This window comes from Mesoplodon mirus, assembly GCF_964341445.2.
Source record: "Mesoplodon mirus genome assembly, chromosome: 7".
In the NCBI taxonomy this organism is placed as follows: Eukaryota; Metazoa; Chordata; class Mammalia; order Artiodactyla; family Ziphiidae; genus Mesoplodon; species Mesoplodon mirus.
The window spans coordinates 86,450,865-86,478,102 of NC_138983.1; the positions used below are offsets into that span (position 1 = coordinate 86,450,865).

The window sequence follows — 27,238 nt, forward strand, 5'->3', positions numbered from 1 at the left end:
CAATGTCATCTACTTATTTTTCTAAAATTAACACACATGATATATGTCATTAAAAAAAAGGCATCTCAAATGTTCACAAGAGCAGTATCCTTGGTGGTGACGAGCCCTTGTGCTATTGGCCAGCACAGTCTAGAGGAGAAGGGACCTCATTCCAAGGTCAACGAGGAAGGGGAAATGGGGACATAAATCATCCAAATGCATTTCAGGAGGTAGAAGAGCCAAGCAGGTGCTGTCTTTGCAGATTCCTTCTACTTAGCACCAGCTCTGCATCCCCTTCCCGTCCCCAACACACACACACACACACACACACACACACACACACACACACACCACATTAAACAGCTATAGCACATGCCTGGGAAGACACCCTGCTTGGGAGAAACGAATGCAGAGGGCTTGGCCAGGCAGCCGACCTCAGGCAGAGGCAGAAGAGCACAACTAAAACCAGCCTCCCACTTCTTGGAAAACGATTTTGTCATCCCCATTTCACACATGGGGAAATGGAGGCCAAATAAGTTACAATAAAAGAAAGCTCTGGGATGGGACCCTGGTCTGTCTGATCCCAAAGCTCATGCAGTGCCTTTCACCAGCTCCAAACTGGGTATGGTACTACGTACCAGGTATTACTTACTGTGCCTTTTCCTTGGAACCTCAAGATCTGTTCTGACCCCACCCCCATGCAGACCTAGCTATCGGGTAGCCTCTGGGAATCTCTGAGTTGCCACCTGAGATGAAAGCTTTGAGGTTTTACCTTGACTCACAGAAACAGGCACATCATGCAAATACTGAGAAATCTTATCCTATAGGGGCAGGATTCTAAAGTTAGCATTGAAGGCAAGATTTGCAAAGAGTCAAAGTTACATGTAAAAAGCTCTTTGCTTGCCTACCACGTTCATCTTCCATAGAGACATTCCACACACTAAAGTCTAAGGAAGAAATGAGCGTCTGCGTGTTTGCATCTGGATCTTCAGATGTTCTGCTGTGAAGACAGTTATGAGAACCAGCGGTGCTGGGACCACGATGCAGCCGTGTGGTCATCCGTGCTCACAGAGAGATCGTATTCTGTTTAATGTTAAACTTTGCAATGGCAGTATATGCTCATAGGTGGGTTTGTTGCTGGGATTAAACAAACTCATTTATAATAGGGGTTAGAAAATGTTTGCTGGATTTGAAAATCTATTATGCTTCTTCTGAGCCACATACATGCTGTCCTTTGAAAGGCTTCAGAGAAGTTGGCCACCTGCCCAGCAGCTACCCTCCCTGTGTCCTTGGGCACTGGCCTCATCTCACCACCGTGTGTCATGTGACTCCACTGTGTCTGCTTTTCGCAGCTACAATTTGCTGATGACCCGACACTCACTCTGGAGCTGAGGGCTTCAAGCTGGTGATCCTTTTCTTTGTTCTCACTTTTCAGTTGATTCACCTCCTGTTGTAATTGTTGAACTTGACCATCCTTTACTAACGCGTCTCTTTGCAAAGATGACACCATCTCTGTAAAAGAACCAAACCAAACCAAAACAAAAGACTCATGGAGGTCAAAGAGGCAGGAAGGATTATTGGCAACACCATGGCTGTCAGCCAATGTTCGGAAAAGACCTTCCAAGCCCAGGCCACCACCGCTGCCCGCCTACAATTGGGGAGGCTTTTTCCAAGGGTCCCAGAGCAGGAATGGGAATGAGAGCGAAGTCCATGGAACAGGGTTTGAGGCTTCAGTGAGAATGAGGGGCAGTCAGCACCAGAGAGAGGAGAAGCCTTTGGGGGCCTCTTGTGGGCACAGGCCAGGCAAAGCTGGGAGGAGAGGCCACACCATGGGCCTGGGGAACAAAGGCCCAGCACAGGGAAGGTCCAGGAATTCTTCTCCAGAGGCCAGGAGACGGGCGTGTGGCAGAGGGCACTGCTGGACACTATTGATGGGGTGGGTGGTTGGTTTCTCAGTCCTCTGAGTTTGGACCCCTCTCTACCACTTATTAGCTTCGTGGTCTTGGACAAGCTATTTCACCTCCCACTGTCTGTCCCACACAGTTATTGTAAGGGTCAAATGAGACGGTATGCCCCAAGAACACAAAGTGGCTAAATTATGTTTGTTACATGGCGCCTATTATTTTTCTCAGCAGCCAGCTTCCAAAATGGCCCCAATGATCCCTACCACCTAGAATTCATGCCCTGTGTAGCCCCTCCCACCGTGAATAGGGCTGCCATGTGTCACCAATATGATACTGTGGAAATGACGGACTGTTTCCTCTCAGGCTGGGTCATAAAAGACACTGTGGCCTCCTCTTTGCTCTCTCTCCAATCACTCACTCTGGGGGAAGCCAACTGCTGTGTCGTGACGACACTCAAGCAGCCCTAGAGAGAAGCATGTGTGCTGAGGGACTAAGGCCTCCAGCCAATAGCCACATGAGCAGCCATTCTGAAGGGGGATCCTCCGGCTCCCCCCGAGGCTTTAGATGACATGACTGATGCCCCAGCCGACATCTTGCCTGCAACTCATGAGAACTAAGTCACCCCCCGCTCAAATTCCTGAACTACAGAAACTGGAGGAGATAATAAATATTGGTTGGGGTTTTATCCATTACATTTTGGGGTAACTTGTTATGCAGCAATAGATAACTACTCCATTACTGTAGTATCATTTTTTTTAACATCTTTATTGGAGTATAATTGCTTTACAATGGTGTGTTAGTTTCTGCTTTATAACCAAGTGAATCAGTTATGCATATACATATCTCCCCATATCTCTTCCCTCTTGCATTGTAGTATCATTTTGAATAAAAGTGGGAAGAAGGGTGCATAAATGCAGTGGTATTGGGTTATCTCCTACGGTTCTTTTCTTGAAAGAACATCAGGCCCAGTTTTAGTGGTAGGTATCAATCAAGAATGTCTATGAAATAAAGCACAAAATGCTCCAGAATTTCATTTTTAAAATGAGCTTTGCCTCCAGGACACAGTTCAGTTACTTGGAAATCCCTCTGGGGCTTGCCACACTTTGAGTGGGTCCAGCCCATCTCAAGCATTATCCCAACCCAGGTCTGTCCGACTCCCTGATCGGAGAAGGTGGGATCTGAGACAGGCTTGATGCTTGGATGAGGTTTCACTGGCCGACATACGGGAGGAAGGTGAGGACCAGCGAGTTCATCCTTCCATTCCTGGTGCCCAGAACAGCACCTAGCCTGGGGGAGGGGCTCAGAAAATATCTGAGGACATCCCAAGTGAGGGAGGAGCATAAGCAGAGACCTGGGGGCAGCAAGGGGTGGGTGTGGGTGTGATTAAGTTGAAGAGTGAGGCAGAAGAAAAGCACAGACTCATACAGAGATGGGGATTCACGTGCGACTCAATGCTATGCCTGGCTTCTACAGCTGTGGGCATGTTTCCTGCTACGCACTGGCTGCTTTCAGAGTGATGTGCCCCTCCGAGGCTCACTGCCTCCTCCCTGTCACCTGCTTCTCTCTCTCCCCTCGTCTGTGAGTGGCCCCAACCTCTTCAGGTCTCTAGACATGTCAGTTTCTGCTTAAAAACCTCCACCGGATTCCCAACACCCTTGGAATAAAAACCCAGACCCCCCCGACCCTGCCCAGCCCCACAATCCCCTGTTCACTCCACGCAGGCTCGCTTGCCCTTGGCTTGTCCTTGCCCACCTGAAACAGGTCCTCTCTAAAAGAAGGACATAGCGGTGGAGGATACAACATGAACTGGTTAGAATCGGCTAGGTCCAAGGGGGCGTAAGATTCGAGTTCCAGGGGAACTGGAGCCCCATTACAGGCTCATTGTAACACATGAGCGAAATGACACAGCCATCAGCACCAGGACTGTTCCGAGGCTGACCATAAAGGTCAAAAAGTGGGTGGTGGGGCTTCCCTGGTGGCGCGGTGGTTGAGAGTCCGCCTGCCGATGCAGGGTACACGGGTTCGTGCCCCGGTCCGGGAAGATCCCACATGCTGCGTAGCGGCTGGGCCCGTGAGCCATGGCTGCTGAGCCTGCACGTCCGGAGCCTGTGCTCCGCAATGGGAGAGGCCACAACTGTGAGAGGCCCGCGTACAGGAAAAAAAAAAAAAAAAAGTGGGTGTTGGCCCAATTCCTGGAAATCCCCGCCCCTTCCCCAAAATATTAGAGTTGTCCCAATCCTCCCACTCTTTAGCCTATAAAATTACCCAGCCCATAAAAACTAACTGCCCCATATTTGGGGGTCTCTAGCCTTCTGAAATGGCCCACACTCTGTCTGTGGAGTGTGTTTCTCTCTAAAGAAATCCACTTCTTACTTTGTCTCTCACTGAATTCTTTCTGCATGAGACATAAAGAACCTGAGCTTTATTAAGTCCCGAGACCAGATGCATGATCTCGATTAAAAGATAGTGGGTTCTGAGTGGGTTCGAGTCCCAGCCCACGGGTTCAAGTCCCACCTGAGTTCCATGGTTGCACACCCACTAAGCTGGTCCCCCTTGGCCTCCCCCCTTGAAGTGCTGGCCACCACAACACACAGTTTATTTTCTCCACAGCACCACTGCTCTCTGAAGTGGGCTTGTTTATTCATCCGTTTACTTTTATTGTCTGTCACCCCCTCCCAAATCTGTGAGTACAGGAATCTGACTGTCTTTTTTGGCTCTCCCTCCCCGGAGCCTGGAACGGGGCCTGACACCTAGTAGGAGCTCAAGAAACATGTGGAAGCAATGAAGGAATCCAGGGAATCAAAGCTCAGCCACAGCTGTGCGTTGGCTGCCCCTCTCCCAACCCAAGCCCTTTATCAGGGAACCACCTCTGATCAAATTAGAAAATGGTTTCCCTTGGGCCCAAGTGCACTCGGCTGAAATGGGTGAGACCATGGGTGCCTTAAAGGAGTGACCCCATTTTGTCCACGCTCTAGTTTGCACTCAGGCTGCTTTGTGGAACCACCCAAGCCACAAGGCGACCTGTGTTCTCCCTGGTGGGGCCAGTGCTCAGGAGACCTTGTAGCCAAGAGATACCATTCTCTCAAATATTTACCAGGCCCTGCCCTCGGAACTGGGTGGCAAGAAACCTCCACTGAGGGAGAACTCTAATGCACCGACACGGGTGATCCCTGAGGCTGCACCCATGTCACGGGCACAGGTGCGCTGGTTGACTGGTGATGTCTGCAGGGGGAGGGCAGAAGCTCTGGGGCCTGAATGCAGAAGGGCCTCACCTGACGTGATGGCGGCGTCCCTCCTTAAGTTCTCGGCCTCGTGCTTCAGGGAGGTGATTTCTAAGTTTCTCTCAGACAGGGTCTGGCTCAGCACCTGGTTGTAGCCTTGCTGTAGGGCACTGATCTGTGGAAGGAGGCAACACACAGTCAGAGGGGGCCAGCCAGGCCTGCAGGACACGCCGGTACTTCTCCAACGTTGGGCAAAGAGTCGGGTTGATCTTGGATCGGGGTGTTGGGGAAACCAAGGTTTTCCGTTGTCACTAGTGGAAGGGGCAGGAGGGGGCCTGTTCCTTCAGTGACCACCATGTCATGGGTCCTCGAGACACGGACCTTATCTTTGTGGCCACCCAGGGGCTCCAGTGCTGCTGTCTTCCTATGACCTGTGGGTTTTCAGCCATAAATAGACCAGCTGTTGGTTCCAGATCATCCAGCACTGACTGGATGCACAGCAAAGTTCAAGAGCCGGGAGCAGGTTATGAAATGAATTCCCTCTAATGAGAATAGAGGGTAGTTTATACCTCACAGAACACTCCAGAGTTTACAGAGCCCGTTCACACATGCTACACTGATACTCGTCACAGCGTTGCTGAAGGCTGACGTTCCCATTAATGTGCCCATTTTGCAAGGGAGCCAGGTTGAGACTCAGAGAGGCGAGGCCCCCTGCTCGGGATCACGCGGCTGGTCAGACGTGGAGTCTGATTCAAACCCAGTCTTTAGTTGCCTGGTTCCTCCTTCCCAGGTGGCTCTAGGAATGAGCGTGAGAAGTTGGAGGCTGTAAAGCATGGCATGGACTCGGGAGCCGGACTGTGGCCTTCAAGTCCTGCCTCTGCCAGTTAATGGGCTTTGTGAACACAAGGAGGACACCATATTCTGTTTCCTTTTGTTCAGTCTGTATGCGGGGTGATGGTAGTCCCAACCTGATAGGATTGTGAGAAGTATTTTAATAAGTTAACATGTGTACAAGTGCTCAGATCATGCCTGGCACACGGCACAGGGGGATGAGCTGTGACGGTCCTCTCCTCTACCTACCACGGGGTGTTTTTTTTGTTTTCTTTTTTTTTTTTTTTTTTTTTTTTGCGGCACGCGGGCCTCTCACTGTTGTGGCCTCTCCCTTTGTGGAGCACAGGCTCCGGACGCGCAGGCTCAGCGGCCATGGCTCACGGGCCCAGCCGCTCCATGGCATGTGGGATCTTCCCGGACCGGGGCACGAACGCATGTCCCCTGCATCGGCAGGCGGACTCTCAACCACTGCGCCACCAGGTAAGCCCTCACGGGGTGTTTTAGCTTCAGCTTCCCTCGTGCGTCTCTGGGGAAGATAGTTGGTAATCTTTATGTGTGCATTTGTAAGCCTTGCCAGGCTCACTTAAACGCCAGTGTGGTTGTTATTAAGAGGAAATACAAGGGCTTCCTTGGTGGTGCAGTGGTTGAGAGTCTGCCTGCTGATGCAGGGGACACGTGTTCATGTCCCGGTCTGGGAAGATCCCACACGCCGCGGAGCGGCTGGGCCCGTAGCCATGGCCCCTGAGCCTGCGCGTCCGGAGCCTGTGCTCCGCACTGGGAGAGACCACAACAGTGAGAGGCATGCGTACCACAAAAAAAAAAAAAAAAAAAGAGGAAATACAGGAATCGTGGGTGGGAGCACCACAGGCCGGCTCTATCTATGGCTGCTGTGAGCACCCTCTAAATCCATGGATCAGAGCCCCCTCAAGGGCCGGTCCCTCTCCAGGGGTCTAGGTCTACACGTGGGGTGCGGAAGGCTCTCCATCAAATGCAACGTTGGTAAGGGCCCGAAAGTAGCTGCCAGGCCTCGGCCTCCACAGAGCAGGTACCCGAGAGGCCGGGAAAGAGAGCTGGGCCCAGAACCCCCTCCCTCTCGGTCTGATGTGGCCAGACTGCTTGTTCTGAGTGGCCCGGACTTTCCCACCTCAAGGTGCACTGTGGGCCTTTGCCCTGTGATTTTTCAGATGTCAGGCCTCAGTACTCCCACAGGGACCCGTTTACTGGGGCATAAATGCCACGCAATCCGTAGACAGGACAAGAGCTAGCTTGTTTTGCTTTTCTTTTTTTTTTTTTTGCTGTACGCGGGCCTCTCACTGTTGTGGCCTCTCCCGTTGTGGGGCACAGGCTCAGCGGCCATGGCCCACGGGCCCAGCCGCTCTGCGGCATGTGGGATCTTCCCGAACCGGGGCACGAACCTGCGTCCCCTGCATGGGCAAGTGGACTCTCAACCACTGCACCACAAGGGAAGCCCCACTAGCTTATTCTGATAGATCAAAATGGAAGTGACAAGGAGAAGGGTGCAATTTCTTTTCTTTTTTTAAAAATAAATTTATTTATTTTTGGTTGCGTTGGGTCTTTGTTGCGGTGCATAGGCTTATTGCGGCACCTTCTCTTGTTGCGGAGCCTGGGCTCTAAGCACACGGGCTTCAGTAGTTGTGGCACGAGGGACTCAGTAGTTGTGGCGCACGGGCTTAGATGCTCCGCGGCATGTGGGATCTTCCCGGACCAGGGCTCGAGCCCGTGTCCCCTGCACTGGCAGGCGGATTCCTAACCACTGTGCCACCAGGGAAGTCCTGGGTGCAATTTCTTTGTTCTCCTAAGGTAAGGTTGCCAGATTTAGGGGAGGAAAAAAGGATGTTCACTTAAAATAGGATTTCAGATAATGAATAATATTTTAGTGCAAATGTGTCCCATGCAATATTTGGGACACACACTAAAACGAAATTCTAAAATTCAAATTTAACTGGGTGCCCTTACTTTATCTAGCAACCCCACCCGAAGAGAGTTTCTAAACTTCAGTCATTCATATACCACTTTCACTATTTTTCCCATGTCTCTTGGCTAGCCCCACTATAATTTCTTAGCATTTTTCGTAGAAGCAGCTCCCTTTTTAAACTTAAAAACGTGCATTAAATTAAAAATAACTGTTATAAGAGTAAATAGAGATTCAGTATCTTAAATAAAAATAATCCCTCCAAAAGAAGAAATACAGGAATTTCCCTGTTTACCATCAGACCAGGTTGCGGGCATCACGCTAAAAAAAAAAAAAAAAAAAAAAAGATTGGGGGGAGGTGCTGGGCATGCCCAGGTAATGGAGTTCGGGCGTGCTGATATGGCCACCAGATGGCGCTCACAGCCTTTGGTCTTGGTTTGTGTCCTTGGAAATTTTGTCATTATTACTCTGGTAGAATTAACAGATACGTCAAGGTCTCACAAGTTTTCTGACTCGTTTCATGCACCATCATGGTTCAGAGTCTAGGACATTTGGGGCAGTTACACTTACTTTTTCCCTGGGGCACCTGAGACATTATTGGGGGGGGTCTATGCTAGAAGTTGCGGGGACACAGGTCACTCTGACCCCCACTCTCCCCAAGGCTATACTTTTGCATGTTTGTGCTTTGGAAACTTTGAGTGAAAAAATTCTTTCACATCTTACTTTTCTCTGTTGGGGGGAACTACAACTTTTCCATAAAAGGTCCTTGGAACACTGAAAGTGTTTGTAAGCTCTTCTCAGCTTAATGCTTTTATTTGCATGATACCAGAGATAGAACACACAGAGACAAACTTCCAGAAGGGAAAACATACGTTCCCCTCTAAGACTCCAGTGGTTTTGACAGATTGAAAATATTTCAATCTGAGTGTCAGAGTTTTAGGATTTCGGATTGCTGGAAAACTCCAAAGAGTCTTCAAACCTCTTTGATACTTTTACTATCAAAGTAAATATCCATATTGTTTGTAATGGCATAAATTCCAAGATGTTTAATGTCTGTTAAGCTGTGTAATAAAATGGGCACTGAATCATAAGAAAGTTAAGAGTGCTAGGAGGAGTGATTGTTTCAGGATGATAATTTGGCTTCTAATTAGCACAGGCGTATAAGAGCACATGGAGGTAAGAATTTTCTAGTGATATTGTAGCGGATCGAAGATCTCTGAGAGCAAATCATTATGCACACACCTTCGGGGACCAGGGAAAACACATAAAGTAATCAGAACCATAAATCAACCTGCCATGTGGCTTACACTTCTGGTGGAATGCTCTGCAGGCAGTAGAATAGTTAAGAAACTAAAATGTCAGTGGATGAAACTTGATTTGAGTTCAAACCAATGGAGCCTCTGGTTCATATATGCCTTGCTATAAAATATTCTTCAGTTATAAGTGAAGCTCCAGTGGTAGGGGAGGCAAGAGCATGATGCATCAGTGTAATTATTTCTAGATAATTTCTTTGTAAAAAAACATTTTTTCCCCCAGATTTCGGCAGCCACTTTAAATAATACTCAAATTGGGACTGGCTGATATTCAAAGCTATGTGGAAATTATATAATATTCTATGTCAAATATATTTCAATTATTTAAAAAAAGGTATGTGGGGAATTCCCTGGCAGTCCAGTGGTTAGGACTCTGTGCTTCCACTGCTGGAGGCCTGGGTTTGATCCCTGGTCAGGGAACTAAGATCCTGCAAGGTGCGTGGTACGGCCAAAAAAAAAAAAAAAGGTATGTGGGAATAATTCAGCCTCGTACATGTACCTGAAAAAGACATGTCATTTTCTCAGGAAAGCTCTGAAATGGGAGAATAACTGAAAGGAATATTTCAGCAAAATTGGGTTCAGTTCAAGAAAAAGATGCTCATTAATGTGTCAGCTACATGTCAAGGTAGCTGTTTGCACTAATAATTCCTACAGGACCTGTTACTTTCATTGTTTTTTGAAAACCAGGTTTGAAGGAGAGTCATTAGTTCATTTAAATATTAGAGCATGTATTTGTTGACTTGTTTATTCTGTCTCCCTCACTAGAGCATAACAGGGGGAAGGATCATGTCTGTCCTGTTCTCTGCTGAATTCTCAGAGCCTGGAAGAGGGCATGGCACAGGATAGGCCCCCCAAAATATTTCTTTGGATTAATGGACGGATGGATGGATGGATGAATAAAGAACAAACAAACAGCCACAGTCCTAACAGAGTTCTAGAAGGTTACTGGGCCCAACCTTTGCCTTCATGGAGCTTACAGTTTCCTGCTAGAATCTCCTAGGTTCACCATACACAATCTGTGTCCTTTCTAGAGCACCATTTCTAGGACTGAAACTGTGTACCTAGAATCGGTTACAGAAGGGAAAGACAGTAAACAGAGCACAAGAGAACAAAGGCCCCCAAGCACTGACTACGGTTTTTTTTTTTTCTCTCTCTCTTTTTTTTAAATGTTTATTTATTTATTTATATTTTTCTTATTAGTCACCCATTTTATACACATCAGTGTATACATGTAAATCCCAATCTCTCAATTCATCATACCACCATCCCCACCCCCTGCCGTTTTCCCCCCTTGGTGTCCATACGTTTGTTCTCTACATGTGTGTCTCCATTTCTGCTCTGCAAACTGGTTCATCTTTACCATTTTTCTAGGTTCCAAATATATGTGTTAATATATGATATTTGTTCTTCTCTTTCTGACTTACTTCACTCTGTATGGCAGTCTCTAGATGCATCCACGTCTCTACAAATAACCCAATTTTGTTCCTTTTTATGGCTGAGTAATATTCCATTGTACATATGTACCATTTCCTCTTTAACCATTCGTCTGTTGATGGGCATTTAGGTTGCTTCCATGATCTGGCTATTGTAAATAGTACTGCAATGAACATTGGGGTGCATGTGGCTTTTTGAATTATGGTTTTCACTGGGTATATGCCCAGTAGTGGGATTGCTGGGTCCTATGGTAATTCTATTTTTAGTTTTGTAAGGAACCTCCATACTGTTCTCCATAGTGGCTGTATCAATTTACATTCCCACCAACAGTGCAAGACGGTCCCCTTTTCTCCACACCGTCTCCAGCATTTGTTGTTTGTAGATTTTCTGATGATGCCCATTCTAACTGGTGTGAGGTGATACCTCATTGTAGTTTTGATTTGCATTTCTCTAATAATTAATGATGTTGAGCAGCTTTTCATGTGCTTCTTGGCCAGCGGTATATCTTCTTTGGAGAAATGTCTATTTAGGTTTTCTGCCCATTTTTGGATTGGGTGGTTTGTTTTTTTAATATTGAGCTGCATGAGCTGTTTATATATTTTGGAAATTAATCATTTGTCAGTTGCTTCCTTTGCAAATATTTTCTCCCATTCTGAGGGTTGTCTTTTCATCTTGTTTATGGTTTCCTTTGCTGTGCAAAAGCTTTGAAGTTTCATTAGGTCCCATTTATTTATTTTGGTATTTATTTCCATTACTCTAGGAAGTGGATCAAAAAATATCTTGCTGTGATTTATGTCGAAGAGTGTTCTTCCTATGTTTTCCTCTAAGAATTTTAGAGTGTCTGGTCTTACATTTAGGTCTCTAATCCATTTTGAGTTTATTTTTGTGTATGGCATTAGGGAGTGTTCTAATTTCATTCTCTTACATGTAGCTGTCCAGTTTTCCCATCACCACTTATTGAAGAGACTGTCTTTTCTCCACTGTATATCCTTGACTCCTTTGTCATAGATTAGTTGACCATAGGTGTGTGGGTTTATCTCTGGGCTTTCTATCCAGTTCCATTGACCTATATTTCTGTTTTTGTGCCAGTACCATATTGTCTTGATTACTGTGGCTTTGTAGTATAGGCTGAATTTAGGGAGTCTGATTCCTCCATCTCCGTTTTTTCCCCTCAAGACTGATTTGGCTATTCAGGGTCTTTTGTGTCTCCACACAAATTTTAAGCTTTTTTGTTCCAGTTCTGTAAAAAATGCCATTGGTAATTTGATAGGGATTGCATTGAATCTGTAGATTGCTTTGGGTAGTATAGCCATTTTCACAATATTGATTCTTCCAATCCAAGAACGTGGTATATCTCTCCATCTGTTGCTATCATCTTTAATTTCTTTCATCAGTGTCTTACAGTTTTCTGCATACAGGTCTTTGTCTCCCTAGGTAGGTTTATTCCTAGCTATTGTATTTTTTGGTTGCAGTGGTACATGGGAGTGTTTCCTTAATTTCTCTTTCAGATTTTTCATCATTAGTGTATAGGAATGCAAGAGATTTCTGTGCATTCATTTTGTGTCCTGCAACTTGACCAAGTTCACTGATTAGCTCTAGTAGTTTTCTGGTGCCATCTTTAGGATTCTCTCTGTAGAGTATCCTGTCATCTGCAAACAGTGACAGTTTTACTTCTTCTTTTTCAATTTGGATTCCTTTTATTGCTTTTTCTTCACTGATTGCTGTGGCTAGGACTTCCAAAACTATGTTGAAGAATAGTAGTGAGAGTGGACATCCTTGTCTTGTTCCTGATCTTAGAGGAAATGCTTTCAGTTTTTCACCATTGAGAATGATGTTTGCTGTGGCTTTGTCATATATGGCCTTTAGAATGTTGAAGTAGGCCCTCTATGCCCACTTTCTGGAGAGTTTTTATCATAAATCAGTGTTGAATTTTGTCAAAACTGTTTTCTGCATCCATTGAGATGATCATATGGTTTTTCTTTTTCAATTTGTTAATATGGTGTATCACATTGATTGATTTGCATATATTGAAGAATCCTTGCCTCTCTGGGGTAAATCCCACTTGATCATGGTGTATGATCCTTTTCATGTGTTGTTGGATTCTGTTTGCTAGTATTTTGTTGAAGATTTTTGCATCTATATTCATCAGTGATATTGGTCTGTAATTTTCTTTTTTTGTAGTATCTTTGTCTGGTTTTGGTATCAGGGTGATGGTGGCCTCAGAGAATGAGTTTGGGAGTGTGCCTTCCTCTGCAATTTTTTGGAAGAGTTTGAGAAAGATGGGTGTTAGCTCGTCTCTAAATGTTTGATAGCATTCACCTGTGAAGCCTTCTGGTCCTGGACTTCTGTTTGTTGGAAGATTTTTAATCACAGTTTCAATTTCATTACTTGTGATTGGTCTGTTCATATTTTCTATTTCTTCCTGGTTCAGACTTGAAAGGTTATAACTTTCTAAGAATTTGTTCATGTCTTCCAGGTTGTCCATTTTATTGGCAGAGAGTTGCTTGTAGTTGTCTCTTAGGATGCTTTGTATTTCTGCGGTGTCTGTTGTAACTTCTTTTTCCTTTCTAATTTTATTGATTTGAGTCCTCTCCCTCTTTTTCTTGATGAGTCTGGATAATGGTTTATCAATTTTGTTTAACTTCTCAAAGAACCAGCTTTTAGTTTTATTGATCTTTGCTATTGTCTTCTTTGTTTCTATTTCATTTATTTCTGCTCTGATCTTTATGATTTCTTTCCTTCTGCTCACTTTGGGTTTTGTTTGTTCTTCTTTCTCTAGTTCCTTTAGGTGTAACGTTAGATTGTTTATTTGAGATTTTTCTTGTTTCTTGAGGTGGGCTTCTATAGCTATAAACTTCCCTCTAAAACTATGGGATGCTTTTGCTGCATCCCATAGGTTTTGGATCATCATGTTTTAATTGTCATTTGTCTCAAGGTATTTTTTGATTTCCTCTTTGATTTCTTCAGTGATCTCTTGGTTATTTAGTAACGTACTGTTTAGCCTCCGTGTGTTTGTGTTTTTTACAGGTTTTTCCCTGTAATTCATTTCTAATCTCATAGCGTTGTGGTCAGAAAAGATGCTTGATATGATTTTAATTTTCTTAAATTTCCTGAGGCTTGATTTTTGACCCAAGACGTGATCTATCCTGGAAAATGTTCCATGCGCACTTGAGAAGAAAGTGCAATCCGCTGTTTTTGGACGGAATGTCCTACAAATATCAATTAAATCTATCTGGTCTATTGTGTCATTTAAAGCTTGTGTTTCCTTATTAATTTTCTCTTTGGATGATCTGTCCATTGGTGTAAGTGAGGTGTTCAAGTCCCCCACTATTATTGTGTTACTGTTGATTTCCTCTTTTAGAGCTGTTAGCAGTTGCCTTATGTACTGAGGTGCTCCTATGCTGGGTGCATATATATTTATAATTGTTATATCTTCTTCTTGGATTGATCCCTTGATCATTACGTAGTGTCCTTCCTTGTCTCTTGTAACATTCTTTATTTTAAAGTCTAATTTATCTGATATGAGTATTGCTACTCCAGCTTTCCTTTGATTTCCATTTGCATGGAATATCTTTTTCCATCCCCTCACTTTCAGTCTGTATGTGTCCCTAGGTCTGAAGTGGGTCTCCTGTAGACAGCATATAGATGGTTCTTGTTTTTGTATCCTTTCAGCAACCCTGTGTCTTTTGGTTGGAGCATTTAATCCATTCGCGTTTAAGGTAATTATCGATATGTATGTTCCTATGACCATTTTCTTAATTGTTTTGGGTTTGTTTTTGTAGGTCCTTTTCTTCTCTTGTGTTTCCCACTTACAGAAGTTCCTTTAACATTTGTTGTAGAGCTGGTTTGGTGGTGCTCAATTCTCTTATCTTTTGCTTGTCTGTCAAGCTTTTGATTTCTCCATCGAATCTCAATGAGATCCTTGCTGGGTAGAGTAATCTTGGTTGTACGTTCTTCCCTTTCATCACTTTAAGTATATCATGCCACTCCCTTCTGGCTTGTAGACTTTCTGCTGAGAAATCAGCTGGTAACCTTCTGGGAGTTCCCTTGTATGTTATTTGTCATTTTTCCCTTGCTGCTGTCAATAATTTTTCTTTAATTTTTGCCAAGTTGATTACTATGTGTCTCGGTGTGTTTCTCCTTGGGTTTCTCCTGTATGGGACTCTCTGTGCTTCCTGGACTTGGGTGGCTATTTCCTTTCCGATGTTAGGGAAGTTTTTGACTATAATCTCTTCAATATCTTCTCGGGTCCTTTCTCTCTCTCTTCTCCTTCTGGGACCCGTATAATGTGAACGTTGTTGTGTTTAATGTTGTCCCCGAGGTCTCTTAAGCTGTCTTCATTTCTTTTCATTCTTTTTTCTTTATTCTGTTCCGCAGCAGTGAATTCCACCATTCTGTATTCCAGGTCACTTATCCGTTCTTTTGCCCCAGTTATTCTATTGATTCCTTCTAGTGTATTTTTTTTTCAGTTATTGTATTCTTCATCTCTGTTTGTTTGTTCTTGAATTCTTCTAGATCTTTGTTAAACGTTTCTTGCATCTTCTGGATCCTTGCCTCCATTCTTTTTCTGAGGTCCAGGATCATCTTCACTATCATTATTCTGAATTCTTTTTCTGGAAGATTGCCTCTCTCCATTTCATTTAGTTGTTTTTCTGGGGTTTTATCTTGTTCCGTCATCTGTTACACAGCCCTCTGCCTTTTCATCTTCGCTGTCTTTCTGTGGATATGGTTTTTGTTCCACAGGCTGCAGGATTGTAGTTCTTCTTGCTGCTGCTGTCTGCCCTCTGGTGGATGAGGCTATCTAAGAGGCTTGTGGAAGTTTCCTGATGGGAGGGACTGGTGCTGGGTAGAGCTGGCTCTTGCAATGGTGGGCAGAGCTCAGTAAAACTTTAATCTGCTTGTCTGCTGATGGGTGGGTTGGTTTCCCTCCCTGTTAGTTGTTTGGCCTGAGGTGACCCAACACTGGAGCCTACCCGGGCTCTTTGGTGGGGTTAATGGCATACTCTGGGAGGGCTCATGCCAAGGAATACTTCCCAGAACTTCTGCTGCCAGTGTCCTTGTCCCTTGGTGAGCCACAGCTGCCCCCCGCCTCTGCAGGAGACCCTCCAACACTAGCAGGTAGGTCTGGTTCAGTCTCCTATGGGGGTCACTGCTCCTTCCCCTGGGTCCCAATGCACACACTACTTTGTGTGTGCCCTCCAAGAGTGGAATCTCTCTTTCCCCCAGTCCTGCCAAAGTCCTGCAATCAAATCCCACTAGCCTTCAAAGTCTGAGTCTCTAGGAATTCCTCCTCCCATTGCCAGACCCCCAGGTTGGGAAGCCCGATGTTGAGCTCAGAACCTTCACTCCAGTGGGTGGACTTCTGTGGTATAAGTGTTCTCCAGTTTGTGAGTCACCCACCCAGCAGTTATGGGATTTGATTTTATGGGGATTGCGCCCCTCCTACTGTCTCTTTGCGCCTTCTCCTTTGTCTTTGCATGTGGGGTATCTTTTTGGTGAGCTCCAGTGTCTTCCTGTCGATGATTGTTCAGCAGTTAGTTGTGATTCCAGTGTTCTCGAAAGAGGGAGTGAGAACATCTCCTTCTACTCCACCATGTTGAACCAAATCTGACTACGGTTTTAAGCAGAATTATGCACTGAGGCCAAAATTCATCAATGACCAATTGCTTTTTTATCAACTTTGTTGAGATATAATTTATGAACAAGATCAGTGGCCAATTTTAAAGTAGTTCTTTAAAACTTAAATTTTTTTTTTTTTTAGATTTAGTTTCAGGAGGAAGGAAGTTGACTGGTAAATCCAAACATTCTGGGTGGAGAATTTTTGGTGAAATTCCCTATAAATGAACCAGCAGCTGCCTTCAGGGTTTGATAAAGGCCTCAGTGTTTGGAACACTGTGGGGTTCCTTCTCCCCATCTCCAGCTCTTTCTGGCTGGGTCCGGGTGGGTGTGAGAAGTGGTCACTGAAGCGACAGGAGTTGGGTGGAAATGCAAAGTGGGTGTGAAAGCATGAGGTGTACAAGGTGGCAGAGCTGAGCCCAAATCACATCACTGCCTCTCACTTGCTGTGCAAGCTGTAACAAGCTCCTGGGCATCTCTGAGCGTGCCTCAGTCTCCTCATCTGTAGAATGGCATCTGCCAGAAGACTGAGGTTTAAATAGCTAATGAGGGGACTTCCCTCATGGTGCAGTGGTTAAGAATCTGCCTGCCAATGCAGGGGACACGAGTTCGAGCCCTGGTCCAGGAAGATCCCACATGCTGTGGAGAAACTATGCCCGTGGGCCACAACTACTGAGCCTGCACTCTAGAGTCCGTGAGCCACAGCTACTGAAGCCCTCATGCTGCAACTACTGAAGCCCACGTGCCTAAAGCCCATGCTCTGCAGCAAGAGAAGCCACTGAAATGAGAAGCCCACGCACCGCAGTGAAGAGTAGCCCCTACTCACTGCAACTAGAGAAAGCCCGTGCACAGCAACGAAGACCCAATGCAGCCATAAATAAATACATTAAATAAGTAAATAAATAAATAAATAAGCTAATGCACCCAAAGCACCTGCACCGGGGCCTGAACATGGTAGGCACTTAATCAAATCTAATATTGTTCTTACAAGGCTAGAAACTTGCCAACCCTCCACTCCCTGGATCTGCACTCTTCACCATGCTGTGCTGACTGCCCATTTCTAACTACCCGGGTGGCTCCCCCCAGGCTCTACCTGAGAGCTGTCACCCTGTGTTGTGACCCCAAGGCCCCGACCCACTTGTCTCTGAGCCCTACCTGGTTTTTCAAGCTCTGGATCTCTCTCTGTTGGGCATCGTCCTCTTCATGCAGAACCTGAAACTTGGGCGGGATCACCCTCTCCTTCTGCCTGGAGGCAGCTGTTTCCAACAGCTTCTGCCTCAGGTTGGCCACTTGGTTCTGCAGGCTTGCTATCACGGTGTCTTTGTATTTAGATTCAAGTTCAAAATCGGAGAGACGGCTGACTTCTTTTCCCAGCAGCAGAATTATTTCATCCTGGGTGGAGGACAGATGGGAAATTTACTAGGTGTGGGTCTGGATGTAAGGCTGAGCCCATTTAAAGAAAGACAGGAAAAATATGGTATCATTCTTTGGGAAGGTGAGGGCAGGCAGGGAGGGAAAAAGCAGACTTTCAAGGCTATCTCTGTCACTTGGAAAATCTCATAGAGACAAGAATTGGGTTAAAATGATGTACTTGTATATAGACTCCTGTAATGGATGTCTGTACCTCACAGGTACGGAAACTTTCCTTTCCCCAAGAATTAGACTTTCATATTAAGAACAACCATCCCACTTGGGAACATTTGTTGCTAGAAAGTTTACTTAGAATGATTTCATTTATAATATACAGCCTAGCACACTGGGGACCTAGGAAAGGTACTTAGGAAAACAACATTCTGTTTGACCACTTTCTGCCTATAATGAGGGTTATTTGTTTTAACTTAAAACATTCTGAACTATTTGTTTTCCCTTTCCTCTCTTCTAATATTTCCTGCCTCTTTTGGCTATTCATGTATGAATTTTTTCCAGGTAACTCAATCTGGAAAGTAAATGAGACAGGAATAGTGATTTATTTGCATGGGCTCATGTAAACTTTCGGCTGGAAAAACAAAATTGCTGGTAGACTGTACCCACAGGTATAATTAACCCTGTCCTCCATCTCTCCAGTGAAAAAGCTCTGCAGCCAAAGAATTGGTTAGGTTTTCCAAAAAAGGAAAAAAGAATTCCCCCAAACTTCTCACCAGACGTTATCAATAAAATGTCAGAAAAACTGAAGAAGAAGAAGAAGAAGAAAAAATTCCCCAGAGGCCTTTTCCAAAGCAGTCACAGGAGGAGGTAAACGGGCAATTTCTGGGCCAGCTCATTCCCAGGAGAGCCGTCCAGTCAGCCTCACGACCTGCTAGCTCCGTGACCGGGGGAAGGACAGGGTCTCGCTCATGAGAAAGCCTGTCTGACATTGCCAGCTGCTGCCAGGGGCCTTCCTTTGGGTCCTTGTGAAAGTTGGTGGCAAAACTTCAAGAGAGAGCATCAGACATATTCCCTACTCCTGGGCAGTTTCCCCTGTTTCACCCTGTTATGATCAGCCAGGTGCTTATTCATTTTTCATGCAACAAACATTCATAGGGCAGCAACTAAGTGCCAGGCCCCGTGACAGTGCTGGAATATAAGAAGTTTGCAGAGGGCAGTGGACAGCTGTGGGTTCTGCTTTCCTGCTGAGGGTCCCTTTGCCCTTCTGGAGGGAGCGTTCCTCCTTCCATGGGGTCTGGGTAGGATTATCAGTCATGTGCCCTGCTCCTTCCTGTCCCACCTCCCCATGTGCATGTGGCCCAAGCTGGTCAATCAGAGATTTCACACATCGATTACAGAGGGAGAGGATCTTGCCTTCTTTTGGATCATAAACTTTAAATATGTAGGCTTGTTTGCCTGAGTTTGTCTTTTCTGACGCACAAAGCCAGCCTTAAGTAGAAAGCCAGACTCTGAGGGAAACAGAGGGGAGAGGTTGGTAGTGGGGAGGTGTTCTGATGACATTATTCAAGCTCCTGGATCTAGCCATACCTGAAGCTAGTGGCCCTTTAAATTTTCCAATAAGTTGAGCTAATCAATGCTCCCCCTCAAGCTAATTTGTTTATTGTCACTTGAAGGAGTCCTGGCAAGTCAGGGTATAAACGACTTATAAAGAGAAAGAATTCTTTCTATTATAAATAGAAAAAATGATAAATGGCTTATAAACATTTTCTATAAATAGAAAAAATTATAGTGGTTGCACTATATTTCCGAGTTAAAATTGAGGCAGGTTGAAAAATGGCAACAAATACTTTGCAGTTTTGCCATCCAGTCTATTTCCCCACCCTCTAGTCTGGGCTGGCCCCGTGACTTGCTTTAACCAATGGAATGGAGTGGAAGTGATGCTGCATGATCTCCAGGCAAGTTCTTACAGGCTGTGCAGCTTCTGCTCTGGCCCCCTGGGAACCCCGAGACCACCGTGCTGTGATGAAAAACCACATGCACAAAGGGGCGCACCAGTCCAGGCGTCCTGGCTGAGGCCCTAGATGTGGGAAGGAGGCCAATGGAGACCGACCACCAAACTGGCCAAGCCAGCGGCTGACTGAGGCCGCATGAGTGAGGCCAGGGGACGCGAGCAAAGGAACCTTCCAGGTCAACCCATAGATTCTGGGGAATAATGAATTGCTGTTTGAAGCCGCTAAGTTTTGGGATGGCTTGTTACACAGTGATAAATACAGAATCTGAGTGTGGCTTCTCGCCTTTCTGCAACATTTTTCAGAGTCTGGTCCCAGGATGCCTGGTTGGAACCCCCTGCCTCCTGAAGGTTTGGATTTCCGTGTCTGACAAGAACCCCAGGTAGGTCTGCTCCTCACAAACTCTGAGAATTGCTGCAGGAGCAGGCCCTGGCCCTGAAGGAAAGCGAGATATTATAGACTGCTTCTTTTAGAGTAACTTTCAGGTCGTGTCTAAGTGGGGAGAAATTGACCTGGGCCCTTCCCAGGATGGCTTGACTTGAATCCACCTGTTCTGCTCGCATCCCTGCTTTAAACCTCTCTGGTTCTTTAACGAGTCTCTTGGCCCAGGCCTCCCTGACTTCAGGGCTCAATTCCTCCTGCTAGGAACGTGTTTTTGCGTCACTGTTCCATCACTGAAGGTTGACCAAGTGATTACTGTGTGGGAGTTACAAGTACCCGCTGAGAAGCTAACCAGACCTCGCTTTGAATCCTAACACTGCTCCTTGCATTGGGCAGCCGTGAACACATCACTGAACCTCTCTGAGCTTCAGTTTCCTCATCTGCAAAGTGAGGCTGATAAAATCTATTTTGAAGATGGTGAAGATTAACGAGCTAATAAATGTCAAGTGCACAGGACATGGCCCAGCACACAGTAGGTGCTCAGTACCTTGTAGTTGTAGATGTTATTTGGGATAAAATGAGCAGTGGCCAAACCTGGCTGAATGTCTTGGGAGGAAGAGGTGGTTTCTTGGAAGTAGGAAAAAGGGACAGTCCTTGAAACACAGAGAACAAGAGGCAGTGGCAATCTCTCCATGGTCCCTCTTGCTGCTGTAGCTCTGTGCTTCCCTGAGACCCCTTACCTTATCGTACTGGGCCAGGTCCTGGTCCACAAAAATTTCTCTGTAGGGCTCTGCCCCAGGAATTTCCTCGGCCACTGATTGTTCCGACAGTTCCGCCGCGTTGGTCCACACTAACACACAAGATCAACAGAGAATGCAGAGGAGACTGTGAGTTTCCCCAAAGTCTTAAAGAATATTTTCAGATTAACCTTCACATTCATGAGACTTATGCACTGAAAGCATTACAGGAGGACAGGAAAGGGTAAGAGCTGCCTCATTTCTCTTCCCCAGCATTAACTGCACTGATGCACTGTGGGGTGTCTCTTTCCAGACTTTTTTCTATGCCGCATAAGAGCTGATGACCTTGGGCAAGTCATTTGCTCTCTCTAAGCCTTAGTTTCCACATACATAATTTAGGATCACTGATAGTCTCTGCTATAAAGGGCTATCTGGAGATTAAATAGAATAATGATATAGAGCAGGGGTTGGCAAACTATGGCCCTGCGGCCAAATCTGGCCTTCTGCCTATTTTTGTAAATAAAGTTTTATTGCAACACAGCCACAGTGATTGATTTACATATTATTTATGGCTGCTTCCCAGCTACAAAGGCAGAGCTGACTAGTTGCAGCACAGACCATGTGACCCACAAATCCTAAAGTATTTACTATCTGGCTCTTTACAGGAAAAGTTTGCTGACCACTCATGTAGAGCATTTAGCACTAAACATTAGCTATATATTTTTTTATTACAGTCATATCTTTTCAAAAAACAAAAATGCATTTACATGACAGAGATTCTTATCCAGCTTACTTTTCAGCTAACAATATCAAAAACATCTTCCCATGTCAGTATTTGTAGCTGTACTTGGTTCTTTTCCAGGGTAGCATTGTGGTCCATTGTACAAGTGTGCCAAACGTGTTTAACTAGGATCCACTTGATAGCCATTTAAGCTTTCCTACATTTTTTCTTATTTACCCCAGTATTACAAGGCCTTTTTATATGACTTTCAGGGATTATGGCATTGTGTTTGGGGACCCCACTCTGTATCACATCAGACAGCTCACAATTCACTCACATCAACACTGAATACATTTCTTTTTATTGGTGTAGAAACGTTTGTAAAGATTTCTATAATTCTACGTGTGAGATCACTTGGGCCCAAGCAGCGTATTTTAAATTTCCAAGTGACTATGGTTTCTGGACAGTCACTGCACATTCTTATCTTCCTGTGAAGTGAGAAGCTGAACAAATTGTTTTCAGTGGTGATGAAACTTTAATGAGTATTAACATTAATGATGAATGAAGCATGCACTATCATGTTTGTGGACATTCATCATTTATTCATTTTGCTTCTGCCTTTTTTATTTATGCATTTTAGAATCAAAGATTCCTGCCCCCCAGCCAGGTCTCAAACCTCTTTGTGGACCCCAGAACCTCTAGTGGACATAGCTGATGGCCTGTGGTGCCCAGAGAATGCACAGCCTTGCGTGTTGAATGAGCAGCCCTGGCCACAGTGTTTCCTGGGGCACGAGGAACAGAAGGGCCTGGAACTTCAGCAGCTGCCCATTTTCTCTCCCTCCACCTCCCCAACTAGGTCCATGATTAGAAAACTTTTATTTGAAGCTCACTGCCCCCATCTGACTCTCTTGGATCCTGAGCAGCTAAGTCCTAACTGACTATAGCAGCAGTGCCTGATAGAGAAATAAAGGGAGCTACAGAATGCAATTTTCAATTTTCTAGTAGTCGCATTAAAAAGGTAAAAAGGAGAGATGAATTTTTTAATGATCAATTTGATTTAACCCAATACATTAAAAAAACATCATTTCAACACGTAATCGACAAAAAATATGGAGATATTTTATATTCTTTTTTTTCGAGGCATGAAGCCTTTGAAATCTGGGGTTTATTTTACACTGATTGTGTATCTCAATTTGGAAACTGAATTTTCAGGAGGAAGATTTCATCTGTTTTCAGATTCCTCAAGAAATCGGCTCCCACTGGAGGAAGGTACTGCCTGGCCTGTGTCCCCAGGGAGGGCCTCGGGGTCTGACCCTAAATGGGCCCCTGTCCAGTCTCAGCTTAGAGTTCTGGTATCTGATGCCATCTCTAGGGGTGACTCCGGCTGCCTCTGCAACCCTGTCGTGGCTGTCTTGAGGGACCCTTCCCCGCAAGATGATGGCCGGAGGGGGGACTTCATAAAACTTACAGAACAGGCTGATCGATGGGGTCCCTTTATTAGGGAAGGTGTGTTTACCGAAAGTCTTTGTGGGGCTAGAATTTGCTCTGAGACTCGCTTTCCTTACACCCAGGCAGGGAGGTGCTGGAGCAGTTACCCCTCACCTGCCCCAAACTTCTTTACCGGCTACTGTTATTTATCAGAAAGAACCTAAGGGCCATGTATGACCAAACCGGCTTAACTCTAGCTGCCGGATCCTTCGGAGGTCCCAGTGGGGAGAAGCCCCAGGGAGGGTCGGGAGGGCTGGGGCGGTGGCAAGGCGGATATGGGGACGCAGGCACTTTAAGAATTTTCGGGCATGAGCTGTTGGCCAAAAGGCAGGGGAGTTTCTTTAATATTTTAACAACCCCCAGCTGTCCTGGTGCGCTCCAATAATCACCAGTCTGCAGCAGGGGCAGTATGTGTGCACCTTAACTGTGTCTTTCAGACATTGTAAGTTGTAGATAAAAGTTAAATAACAATCATGGTTAGGTAATAACTTAATTTTTAAATTTTAATATTTAAAATTTAAATATTAAAATTATTAAAATATTAAAATTTAAATATTAAAATATTAAATATTTTAATATTTACTGAATGTTCGCTATGCACCTGGCGCTGCGCTCAGCACTTACACGCAGGATACGATTTCGTCTTCATAACAACCCAGTGAGATAGGCATTATTATTCCCATCTCCATTTTATACGTGAGAGGTATGAGGCACAGAGACGTCAAGTCATCTGCTCAAGGACACACAGCTGGTAAGTGGTAGAGTCAAGGGATGAACCTAAGTTTGTTGGATTCAGAGCCTATGCTTTTAACGACTATGTAGTCAATGTATTGAAGTGGGAAGATGTTTATGACATATTATTGAATTTTAAAAATCAGGTAGGGAATTCCTTGGCAGTCCAGTGGTTAGGATTCTGTGCTTCCACTGCAGGGGGCACAGGTTCCATCCCTGGCTGGGGAACAAAGATCCTGCAAGCTGAGTGGCACAGCCAAAAAAGGAAAAAAAAAGAAGGTTACCTATGTTAGGTTCATATGATCCCATTATTGTGAAAAATATATATATATATATGAATCAAGATGCTATTTTAATAAGTCACTCCACATATTTTCTTTTCTCAGTAATTCTTCCCCACCTCCCATGAGCTCTTGCCATTAAGATTTGGCCTTGGAGCTGACGTTTTATTGCCTTGTGGTACAGGAAGGATGAGTATTAACTAGAACAGGGTGAGTTTTCCCCCAGGCAAAACGATGTTCTGACTTTTGACAACGTCTGGAGACATTTTTGAGAACCACAGTTAGGGGTGGTGGTGGTGGTGTTGCTACTGGTATCTCTGGTGGGTAGGAGTCAGGGATGCTGCTAAACACCCTACAGTGGACAGGACAGATCCTACAACAAGGAGTTATGCGACCCACCTGTCACTGTGCCAAGATTGAGAAACCCTGACCTGATCTGCAGTAAATAAATCCTTGGCTTTGGGTTTTCAAATAGAATTTTTCAAGTCTAAAGCAAGGTGACAGTCTAACAGTAAACCAATTTAATTGGAAGGGCCCAGCTTTGCTAAGAGAGGAAAGAGCTTTCTCAGAACCCTTAAAAAGAGGTGTTTTCTGTCAAGAGACAGCATGGAGGACTGGAGCACAGAGTTTTCTCTGAAGTGTGGAGTAGAGAGGCCCAGACAGAAAGGAACTCCCCATGACACGGGAAGATGAAAGTCCCTTTCTGAGGATGGGGAGAGAGTCAGGGGAATGAGGGCAAACGTTTGGAAACATGAGACCTGGCTGAGAGGCTGAGGAGATAGAGCCCAGGTAGATGTGAGGGACTCTAAGCCATACGACTCTTCCTTCATTTCTCCAGGGGGAATCCAAGTCCTTTAGAGAAGCCCCAAGTTCAACATGGCACTGGAGAAACCGGTGATTACAGTGGAAAAATTTAAATGGCGGAGTGAAAAAAAGAAAAGAAACAGCCCATGTGCCATGTGTCCAAAGGACGCATTAAAAAAAAACCCCAAAAACCCTGTATATATGTTCATAAGACAGAACATGATGCATACAACAAAATGAATGAATCTCAGAAACACTATGCTGAGTGAAAAAAGCCTTCCACAAAGGAACATGTACTACATGGTTCTGTGTACTTGAGATTCTAGAACAGGAATATCTAATCCATGGCGGGAAAAGAATTCAGAAGAGTGGGTGCCTCTGGGGCCTGGGGCTGGGAATTGACTGGGGAGGGACATGAGGGAACTTTCTGGGGTGATGGTAATGTTCTATATCTTGATAGGAATTCGGGTTACATAGGTGTGCACGACTGGCAAAACTCAGTGAACACATTCAAGATCTACACCTTTCAGGGTGTGGTAGGCAGTCTCCAAGATGGCCCCACTGCTTCTTGTCTCTTGGTATTCAGACCCCTGCATCATCCTCTGCAATACTGGATGGACTTTATGTTAGTTAGCTTGGGCTGCCATAACAAAACACCACAGGAGGTCTTAACAAAAGAAATTCATTTTCTCACAGTTCTGGAGGCTGGCAGTCCAAGATCAAGGTGTGGGCAGGGTTAGGCCTCTCTCCTTGGCTTGCAGACGGCCACCTTCCTGCTGTGTCCTCACATGCCCTTTTCTCTGTGCACGTGCATCCCTGGCGTCTCTCTCTCTCTTCTTACAAGGACACCAGCCCTTGGATTAGGGCCCACCCAATCATCTCATTTGAACTTACTCATCTATTTCAATACACTATCTCCAAATATGGTCACATTCTGCGATATTGGGATTGAGGCCTCAGCATATGAATTTTGGGGGAATGCAATTCAGTCCGTAACAAAGCTTCTCTATGGAACCAAGGATATTGCAGAAATGACACAGTTTGATTCCTGAGGTTAGATCATAAAAGGCATTGCAGCTTCTTCCTCACTCTCTAGGACCACTTGTCTGGAGGAGCTGGCAGCTTGAGGATACTCAAGCAACGTATGGAGAGGTGCACTTAGTGAAGAACTGAGGCCTCTTACCAAAAGCCATGTGAGTGAACCATTCTAGAGGTGGGTCCTCCAGCCCCAGACAAGCCTCCGGAGGACCACAGCCCCAGCCAACACCATTACTGCAACTTCATGAAAAATCCTGAGCAAGAATCCCCCAGCTAAGCCATTCCCAACTTCCTGCCTCAGAGAAGCTATGAGATAATAAATGTTTACTGTTGTTTTAGGCCATTACATCCTGCAGTAATTTGTTATGCAACAATAAGTAGCAAATACAGGTTTGGGCACCAGGAGTGGTGGAAACTTTAACAAAAACCCTACAATGTGGAGTGGTTTGGGATGGAACAGTGGCCAGAAGCTGGAGGACTTTGGCCAAGGGTCTTTGAGAAAGCGTGAATAGTCTTAGTAGAAGCCCGATGGCCTTTGAGGAGGCCGTGAGGGAAGGGTTCCAGGAAAGTGAGGAAAATGTTACTGGGGTTAAGGGATCCTTGTCAGGTGGTGGCAGAAGGGTTCCTAACACGTTGCCTGTGGTCATGAGGAAGGTAGAAAATGTTTGTGATGAGGCTGAATGGTCTAGCTAGAGAGAGTCCCAGACAGAGTCTTGGAAGGTGCTGCCTGGTTACTTCTTGCTACTTATAGTGAAATGTGAGGGGGAGAGACAGTTAAAGGAAGGGCTGTTAAACCAGGGCAATGTTCTGGGCTTGAAAATTCCCTGCCTCTCCAGGTGGCAAATGAAATGTAAGAAACAGGTTCTGGGCAAAGATCAAATCAAGGGCACTCTCAAGAAAACACAGTCTAGAGAAGAAGCTGAGGGTGTGGTTGTAAAATCCTTTGTTAAGAATACAGATCCAGGGCAGTGTCCAGAAGAACCCTTCGGTCAAAGAACTGGGCTTCTAAGAAGCTTCTGTCCTTTGTCAGTCTTTGAAGAAGTCCATGGTGGAAGGGCTTGGGTCCAAAAAAGTCTGTGGGCGTGGTTTTTGCCTAATAGGATGAACCCCAATAAGAAGCACTGCCAACTCAGACTGACAGAGACCCACAAAAGTCAAAGAAGCGTCTGGACAACCAAGCTTCTACAGGCAGGAAGCAGGCTATAAAACTATGCAGCCACACCCATGGGACACCTTTCATAGGAAAGGGAGGACGACTCCGAAGGCGGAACTCAGGGACCAGCGGGCAGACCCAAGAGCCCTGGAAAGTCATTTCTGGACAAGAGTTGGACTGAAGCCCAATCAAGGAACTGCCGATATTTTCCCAGCTGGACTTCAGAACTGCTTTGGGCCAGTGACTCCTGTGTGTTTCCTGTTTTTCTTCTTTTGGAACAAGAGGAGTGTATGTAGCA

General features: G+C 45.3%; 2 protein-coding genes across 2 annotated transcripts in view; both read right to left on the reverse strand.

Moving 5' to 3' along the window:
* The window catches only part of LOC309808850 (forkhead-associated domain-containing protein 1-like), a gene marked incomplete at both ends in the record, with an annotated part of 409,265 nt that overhangs the window by 35,158 nt on the left and 346,869 nt on the right, over window positions 1-27,238 (reverse strand). The gene's annotated exons all lie outside the window — the stretch shown is intronic.
* The window catches only part of LOC309808031 (forkhead-associated domain-containing protein 1-like), a gene marked incomplete at both ends in the record, with an annotated part of 92,104 nt that overhangs the window by 26,965 nt on the left and 37,901 nt on the right, over window positions 1-27,238 (reverse strand). The window contains 4 exons of the mRNA XM_082628043.1: window positions 1,361-1,491; window positions 5,156-5,279; window positions 17,387-17,623; window positions 20,727-20,836. Of these exons, the coding sequence (XP_082484169.1) occupies window positions 1,361-1,491; window positions 5,156-5,279; window positions 17,387-17,623; window positions 20,727-20,836 (602 nt within the window). The remainder of the gene's footprint in view (window positions 1-1,360; window positions 1,492-5,155; window positions 5,280-17,386; window positions 17,624-20,726; window positions 20,837-27,238) is intronic.